Below are 9,759 nucleotides of genomic sequence, written 5' to 3'. Positions count from 1 at the left end.
CTTCCGCTCACTAGTTCTCTTGAATAAGAGATCCTTCAAAGGCTGAATACCTTATCCTGGTGACACTACAAATACGACCTGCTTTGTAGATGTTACAATTATTGTAAAGTGCTACAAATGATCTGATCGTGATCATTCATGTGGAGACATGTGAGTGAGGGTATTCTATACAAAAAGGTTTGTATAAGACTGGTTCACGAAATGGATAATCTCATTATATAATGTCGTTAATAGTAGAGACTTACATTTCATCAGGATGACCATAGGTGATATGATCTGAATCCTGAGTGAGTTGTGAACTCCTACCTATGAAGGCGGTTCTTTGATTTCTATGGGTGAGAGTGGCCAGATCGTCGACTCAATAAGCCTAGAATTTTGGTGATTCATCTGATTGAGAAGTTGGGAACACAGCTACACAAAATAGAATTCACTCATTCCCTAATGTCAGGGTAAGTAGATAAATTAGTCATAGTTGGACTATGACTTATTGTTCATTAGAGGAATCGGGGGTACTTAAAGAGTTAGATGTAACTACAGGAGCAAAATGGTAATTTTGGCCTAGCTATACTTACGAGCAATTTGTGAAGGATCAGCGCGTTGTTGACTGGTTATATCCAATGGGTACAGAAATTTATCTGTAGTACGAAGAGTGCAGCTTTCGGTCTTTAATGGAGTGACCGACATTTAACAGATGTTGAGTAATTTAATTAAAGGAGTTTAATTAATTATTCAAGTATCATTAGAGCTTCAATCTAGAGGTCCATAAGGTCCACTTTATAGTTCAACAAGGATTATTGAGAATTAATTTTGGATTAATTTGAATTGTTCAAATTAAATGAGGAAATTAATTATATGTGATATAATGAATATAATATATTTGATATATTATAATATAAAGTTTATTTTGAGAGGAATTAAATATTTGAATATGATTCAAATACTAATTATGTGGATGAGATTATTATAATTAAATTTAATATGAATTAGATTTATATTAAATACCATGTATCATTGAGAGAAATTAAAACTATAGGTAATATTGTATTTGATATAATATAAAAACTATAGGTTATGTGTTATATTTGATATAACACATAGTTTAATATATACTATAGGATAAGGTGGTTATTATATATATATATATATATAAATAATAATTTATTAAATTATTTTAAATTTAAACTTTTTTTGAAAATTAATTGAGGAGGGAGTTCCCCCTCTTTTCTCTCAATTTGATCGTGCTTGTGGGTAGTTTTTGAATGTGTGGTCTTCATCTTCTCCATAGAAGATTTACATAAGACAATTCAATCTCTCTGTTTTTCTCTCTAGAGCTCACAAAAAAGAACATTCCCTTCTCAAATCATTCTTTTTTTTTTTCCAAAACTCAAAGCCCACAACTCCTGATGATTCTCTTCCCCTATAGAGAATATAGAGGAAACTTTTGTGGTGGTGTCCTCATTGGATTTTTTTTTTTTTTTTTTTTTTTTTTTTTTGGGTTCGTGATTGTTTGCGATCGAAGAGGAGGATTTCATGAAGATAGTTGTGTTCATCAAGGGTAAGTATTTTCCTAACTCTTCCTCTTCTTTTCTAAAGCATATTGTAATTTAATGTTAATGCATATTTATTTGTCTTGTAAATTAGCATCCTTACTTTCGCGGTGAACTTCATGGTTCTTTCAGTTGTACCTAGCCATAACATCCCCCTTCTTGGACCTCTGGCCGCATCATTCAATTGGTCTGGTCGCATGGCGCCTCATAGTTCCAACGCATGGAACCCTCTACTTTCTCTAAGTGTTAACTTGTTTCTACTTCACCCGAGGACTCAATATTCCATACTTAACATATTTTCACATTCTCAACTCTCTATGCGTTGATTATGTTCACAATCTGAATGCATATAATTGTACCACTTAGAAAATTTCCTCCTCTTACATTTCAGACACACCATTAATTAAACATATTTAGCTTATTTTCATTAATGTTAATACACACCTTAAACACATAATTAAGAGGACTTAAACTTAATTAACTAATATAACAAGTTCAGGGGTTTACATAACCATTATGAAAGATCATGTCAATTATCGTTCAACTAAGCTCATATTTGAAGTTAGAATGTTTATTATTATTTTATATTTACATTAGTGAAATTTTGTTATATATAGTTTTTTAAATATTGATTTGACTTCTTATGTAAACTCATGGACACAACACGTGCAAATGTCGTCTATATATTATGTTGGCAAAAATTTAATATCATACTTATTGCGATGTTTAATTATAACTTACAATAACTTTTTGGTGTTTAAGATAAACAATCTATTCTTACATCAAACACGTTTTTGTTTCTGATTCTAATCTTATACAGAACGAAGAATGACCTGAAGTCCTTGCTGAGGGCAAGTAGTGAGAAACTGAACGGGCGTGTGAGCGTAGGCAGGAGAGAGGGTAAATGAGTATTTTTGTAGAATCATTGACATAGCAATTTTGGCCTCGTTCATCGCAAAGTTCATCCCCACACAATTTCGAGGACCTAACCCAAATGGCAAATACCCAGCGGAGTTTCTTTGGATGGTTTTTGAGATCCCTTCTGAAAATCTTTCTGGTTTGAATTCATGTGCATCTTCCCCCCAAAAGGCTTTGTCGTGATGGACTGCGACGGTGGGGATCATCAGCTGAAGTGTCGTCGGAAGAAGAAGGCTCCCCAATCTCACTTCCTTCTCCACCACTTGTCGGGATACTGTCATTGCCGGTGGATACAGCCTCAAGGTTTCATTGATGATCATTGTCATCTATAAGATCAAACAAAATATTTTTAGATATTACCATAAACATCGTCTAAGATAACCTTGTTCTTAATGACAAAGGAACTAAATTGTTTCCATTTTTTAAGTCTATGTTTATTTTCTCCTCAATTTCATATTTCCGAATTGATCTTAGTCAGATTTTAAAAACAAAAAACTATTTTTCTAAGCCTCATTTGGTAACTATTTGATTTTTAGTTTTTCAACATTAAACCTACAAATACCCATTCTAACTCTAAATTTCTTGTTTTGTTATCTATTTTTTTACCAATATTTTCAAAAGTCAAGCTAAATTTTAAAAACTAAAAAGAAATAGTTTTTAAAAACTTGTTTTTGCTTTTGGAATTTGACTAAGAATTCAACTCTTATGCTTTAAAAAATGCAAACCATTGTAAGAAAATTATAAGAGATAGGTTAATTTTTAAAAACTAAAAACAAAAAATGAAATGGTTATCAAAGAGACCTTAGTTTTCAAATTTTAGCTTGGTTTATAAAAATATTAGTAAAAAGTGGGAAATAAAACAAAGAAACATATAGGTAAAAATAGTGCTTATTAAGTTTAGTTTTAAAAAACAAAAACTAAGATCCCATTTGATAATCATTTGATTTTTAGTATTTTGTTTTTAAATGTATGCTTGTTTTCACACCGTTTCAATTTCTTAATTATGGTTTTTCATATTTTTAGGTAGACATTATTTGCATTCTTGAGGCCCCGAGGTAACCATTTTGTTATTTAAATTTGTCCTTGGTTTTCTCCTAATTTTTTACTCATGATTTTCATACTTCGTAAGTAAACATTTGAATTTCAACCAAATGTGTTCAAATACAAAAACAAGTTCTTGAAAACTACTTTTTAGGTCCACCATTTTATTTTTTGTTTTTGTTTTTAAAAATTAACTTTATGGACACTACTTCCACCTCCAAATTTCTTCATTTATTATCTGTATTTTACCAATTGTTTAAAAAACCAAGTCAAATTTTGAAAACTAAAAAAAAGTAGCTTTCAAGAAGAGGTGTTTGATTTTGAAAACTTGATCCTAAGATGTAGACAACAAAAACATAAAAATAAAACAATAGATAGAAGGGGTGTTTAATTATAAATTTACTAATTTTCAAAAACAAAAAATAAAAAATCCAAATAATTATCAAACGAGGTATTAAAAACTTTTTTTTTTAATCGAGGTTATAATTTTGTTTAAAATATTTACGGGGTTAAATTGTATTGATTTCGTTTGATAACCGCTTAGTGTCCTATTTTTAATTTTCGAAAACGAATAACACACAACACTTCAATCTATGGATTTAACAAAACAATAATCACTTTGAAACAATGTTCAAAAGGATGAATCTTACTGTTTTTAATTTAGAAAGGCCTTCAGATGTTGGGTTGTTGTGTCCAAATATCCTTAAAACTTCATTTCTTGCTTCTTCTTGCCATTCTTTATGTATGGCAAGAAGAAACACAATCCAAGTAATCAAAACATTGGTTGTCTCATGGCCAGCAAAGTAAAATGTCTTGCATTCTGCTACTATCACATCCATTGATATTCTCTCTGATTTTTCATCTTCATTCTTTGCCTTCACCAACATTCCTAGAAAATCATTCCCATACCCTTCTCCTTCTCCATTCTTCATTTTCTCTTCTCTTCCTCTTATTATTTCCACGAAACATTCTTTCATTCTCTTTTCAAGTCGCTCTCCTTCTACGTCGTCTTTCGATTTTAATATCTTACTGTACACACGTTAAACGAAAATATATATGAGAAAAAAAACACTATTTTCAAAATGGTTATCAAACAAAGACTTTAATTTAATTTTACTTATTTTATTCCATTGCCAAAAAAAAAAGCCAAAATGAAGAAGACTAGTTTAATAATGGTTTTGTTTTTTAACTTTTTTGTTTTTGAAAATTAGGTTTATAAATATGACTCTTACTTATCAGTTTCTTCTGTTTTGTTATACATTCCTTACCGACGTTTTTTTATGACTCTTACTTATCAATTTCTTTTGTTTTGTTATACATTCCTTACCGACGTTTTTAAAAATTAAGCTCATAAATATGACTCTTACTTATAAATTTATTTATTTTTTTATCCATTTTCTTTCGATTTAAGAAAAAACAACTCAAATTTTTTATAAACTAAAAAAAATTAAAAACTAGAGTCATGCATAGAAATCTATGACAATTCTCTTTGGCCTACATGGTCAAAACATAGAATTGATAACCTAACAATGTATAATATCTTATTCTATCATTTTTGTATTTATAAAATATATAATAAATATTTTAAAATATGAATATATAATATGATAACTTTTATTATTTTATTAAAAAAAATAGTTTCATGCAAAGCATTCATTAACTTTTTTTTTTAATTTAAATTTGGAGAGAATAAGAGATTGTTACCCAAACTAGTTCAAGCTTTTTCAATAATAATAATACTAGTAATAAAGTCTTCAAACATAATGTTGTTTTTCTTTCTTAAACAATTACGATAGTATTGATACAATTAAATTATACTCCAACTCTCACTAAGTTAACCGATTTAACATAATATCAGAGAGTAAGAACTCATATATTCAAATTCTTATAATGTCATTTCCACTCATTAACGTTTAGGTTAGAAATACCTGATTATTGGCAGTTTAATTTTATATCCATTTCTAATTGATAGATCAGCGAGCTCTTGTAGCATGTGGAAGATATTTTTTCCTTGTTGATAACTACTTCCAAAAGCAGAATGAGAAATGACATCCAAAGTGTACACTTTCAATTCTTTAAACACATCCAATTCTTTCCCTTCATAATTCTTCCACCCTTCAATCATCTTCTCACCACACTCAATCATAGTTGGTATCATGTTCTACAAAAATAATTAATAATTAACAATTAATTAAGGTTGTTAGTAATTAAAACATAATAATTAAGCATATATGATAGATGGATTTGAATAATTACTTTGAGGCTGTCTCCATGGAAAGCAAAGTTGGCAATTTTCCTAGACTTGGCCCATCTTTGACCCTCAGAAGTGAGAAGTCCATTCCCAAAAATTCTAAGTAAATGGCTGCCAAGTTTTGCTTTTGGGTAATTTTTTTGTCTATCGTTCAACACTTCTTTTATCATTTCTGGGTCTGTAATGATTAATTGAGCTTCAATGCCATACCACTGTAGGAAGCTCCTCCCTGTTCCTTCCACACACATTAATCAAATACTCATCCCATCATCATAGTTTACGTTAATCTTTTTTGTAAAAGCACTTTTCAAAAACTTTAGAATATTTTGGTTATTAACTAACAAAATTGCATCTCTTAAAATCACTCTAAAAACACACAGCCATCCCAAAACTTTAAAAAATGCTTAATAAGTCTTTTCGCTATCAATTTTATGTATTCGATAGATCTTTGAAATTTTAATTTTGTATCTCATAGGTTATTTACTTATTTGAAGCTTTTTAAAATTCGAAGACCTACTTGACACAAAATTAAAAGTTTTAGAGACGTTTGGATTGAGAGGATTGGGATTGGAATAAGGGCAAAAATGAGTAAGGGATACACATCTTTTAAGGCTTGGAATAAACTATTCTCATGTATTCTTTATACTCATGGATGATACCTATCCAAAAGTGTGAACTTTTTTTTGTGTACACACTCTTTCCACTTTCAATACATGAATTTATTATTTTAATATTATTAAAATAAATTAATATATGAAAAAATTAAATTTATAATTTAGAAGATTATATTAAATTTTAAATTATAATATTTGAATTTTAACAATTCCATATTCATAAATTAATTAATTAATCATATAATAAACCATAAAGAACCAATACATTAATACTAATAATTCATTAATAAATTTAATATGTAGTTAATTAATTATTATTTTATGTTTAGTATTTTATGAGATTACTTTCTAGTCATTATAATTAGTTATCATTGATTAATTATAATTCATTATTTTTTAATCATAAAATATTATATTTATTTTTAAATTGATTTTGATTGTTTTATTAATTAATACATCATATTTATATAAATTCATCAAAATAATACATCAAGTTATGTAATCAAGTTACTTTTAATTATAAATTACTCATTTTACAAATATTTATAACTAATAATTTAATTAATATTATTATTTGATAGTTAAATAATTAATTTTGGTCAAAACTTTGAATTGAAATTATTGTTTATCAATTAATCTTTCAAAATTTTATAGAAGTGTCCATGATTAATTTTATAAATAAAATATAAAGCTAATTTGTTACCATAAAATTTTGAAAATATTCTTAGCTACAACCAACACAGTCATCCTTGATTCCTAGCAATCTTATTCCTAGACATATTTAATTCCTTGTCATCTTTAAAACCTTAAACCAAACGACCCTTTAAAGTTCCATTAGGCATAAAGTTCAATTTTATATCAAATATATCATTTAATTTTTCTAAACAAAATTGCATATGTCAACGACCTATTGATACAAATTTAAAAGTTTAAGAATCTATTAAACATATATTTCTTTTAAGTTTAGGAACCAAAATAAATATTAATTAACCTAAAACTTCATTGACTAAAATTGTAATTTAGCATAAAAAGTTGGAAAAAATACTGGGTGTATCTTAGTCTATATTCCTTATCGTGCAACTCAATTAATCATCCAACCATAATTTGTTACATAACAAACCTTTTTTTTCGTTTTTTCTTTTACATATTTTTTTTTTTTTGTGTGTGATTAGAGTAGAATACACAAAAATGATTGAATCTTAGGTCGATGCACCCAAGTATTACTAAGAAATTAGAAGGTAAAATTTTTTCTCTAGAAAAATTATCCTTTTAGTTTTACTCCTTGAACGACTAAGGATAGGACAAAAATGAAATCGATATCTTAAGTCAAACACCGTCCCAGTCAAAACAAGTGTTGTTGAGGTGAAAGCCTTTTGAAAAGTCATATGAAAATCATTTCGAAATGTAAATGACGTCATACCGTAATGGTTGAGCCAAGAGTGAACATGAGGTATAACCCTAGGGAGTATATTGTGAGAGAGCTCCATAGGGGTAGCAATGGCTTGCATTCTTTTGGTGTACATATCTCTCATGTTGCCTTGTATCAACCTATAAGAAGGGCCTTGAATCCCTTGAGACCTCATGATCCTTTGGATCTTCATGGGAGTCAACCAAAATTTGGTCACCAGCTTCATGATGGTGCTGATCAAAATGACACATCCAAATACAAGACTTGGAATTATAATGTATGTGCTTACAATATCCATCATTATTGCCTCTTTGTTCTTTGAGATCATAATGTTTAATTTTCTATTGGAAAGCATATTTTCCTTAAGGATTTATATATAATACTAATGTTGAGGGTTAGAAATTTCTCTTTGGAATCTTCATAAGGAATTTGATAATATTATTGAGATTTCATTTCGAAAAAACAAAATGCTTACCTCATTACTTAAGTCATCAACAAAACTTGCCTGCACACCCATCTAATATAATCACACATTATTTTGGTTTTTGGTTTTTGTACTTTTCATTTTGATTCACTTTATTTATTTTTAATTATTATTCGTCTTAGTTATATTTTGATGCCAGTACAGTTAAGGAGTCATTTTTTGCATTACATTTTCTTTTGATTTTAATTTTAGATTACAGTTTAGTCAATAAATTCTAAGATTAAATGTAACTATAAATTTCTACTTAAATTTAAAAATAAATTAATAAAAAATTATGCTTATTATTATTATTTTGCATCATTCTCATTTTAAGGAAAGCAAATTCAATGAGTAAAAAGTTGTATTTATGCTGATTAAATGTATACTGAGTTGGCTCAACCTTTTTTAAGATTGAATCATTTTTTTTATTTCTTTTTTGAATTGTTTTTTTATTTTTTTTAGTATAATGGTTAGTAGAGAGATTCAACTACTGCATGTAATAATTATTATCGCATTTATATGTCAATTGAGCTATCCTCACTTTGGTTATTTTCATAAGTTATTTGATTTTGTAATTTTATTTGTTATTATCTCCTTATATATATATAATTATTCTTATTATCTCCTTACATATATATAATTATTCTCTCTCTTGGTAATATCACCCCTCTAAAAGACATTATATAAAACAACAAACAAATGCAACGCTACAAAATTGAGAAAAAAGACAACTAAATAACTCTCAATACCATAAAATTTCAAGTTAACCTATACACGTTTTATATCGTACAAGTTTCAAGGATGTAATTTAGAATTTTGGGTTTTATACTATTTTAGATGGTCGTATTTATCTTATTAGGAAAATGTTATAAAAATATATTTAAAAAATAAATTAAAATCACGTTCATCATAGTATTAAATTTCCATCCACATATCAACATTTTTATCGATATTTTTACGTTTCTATAGAATATAAAAAATAAAAAAATAATAGAGCCACTAATATAAATATAATAAAAATAATAAACATGTTACATATATATCTATCAATTTCAATATATTTTTTTACAAATTTTATAAAAATATTCATCTACATCAACATAATATCAACATTATTTGCATTAAATTAAAACTTCTACATCAATGTTTAAACTTTAGTTTGATCAAAATATATATATATATATTGGAAATAATTACAGGAGGTAAATAGGATCAGTAGGTACACCCAGACATATCAACTAGGTTGATCCACCCTTAACGCCTCCATCATATCCCAAAAATCAAGATCAAGTATATATACACCAAAGAGTGGTATAAAAAGGATGTTGAGCTAGAAGAAAGTTTTGAAGTTCATGAATACTATAAGAAATGCCAGAGAAAGGTCTTCTAATTGAGAGCGATACTAACAATATCATAATTATAAAAAAGAGAAGACTTGGAACAACATTGAGAAGCAAGGTGTAAAATATTCTCTCATAATTGAGGCGCATATTTGCCACCAGTATGGAAAGTACGAT

At 27.9% G+C, this 9,759-nt stretch overlaps 1 protein-coding gene across 1 annotated transcript; it reads right to left on the bottom strand.

The window, feature by feature from the left end:
* Positions 1–2,359: 2,359 nt before the first annotated feature.
* LOC120080757 (cytochrome P450 CYP749A22-like) lies at positions 2,360–8,080 on the bottom strand. The gene is made up of 5 exons (XM_039035379.1): positions 7,792–8,080; positions 5,763–5,986; positions 5,435–5,667; positions 4,157–4,535; positions 2,360–2,791 (listed from the first exon to the last, which is right to left on the bottom strand). The coding sequence occupies exons 1-5, from the start codon at positions 8,078–8,080 to the stop codon at positions 2,360–2,362; spliced, it is 1,557 nt and encodes a 518-aa protein (XP_038891307.1).
* Between the last annotated feature and the right edge of the window lie 1,679 nt (positions 8,081–9,759).

This window comes from Benincasa hispida, chromosome 7 (genome assembly GCF_009727055.1).
Source record: "Benincasa hispida cultivar B227 chromosome 7, ASM972705v1, whole genome shotgun sequence".
Taxonomy (NCBI): domain Eukaryota; kingdom Viridiplantae; phylum Streptophyta; class Magnoliopsida; order Cucurbitales; family Cucurbitaceae; genus Benincasa; species Benincasa hispida.
This window is presented reverse-complemented; position numbering and strand designations above follow the sequence as displayed.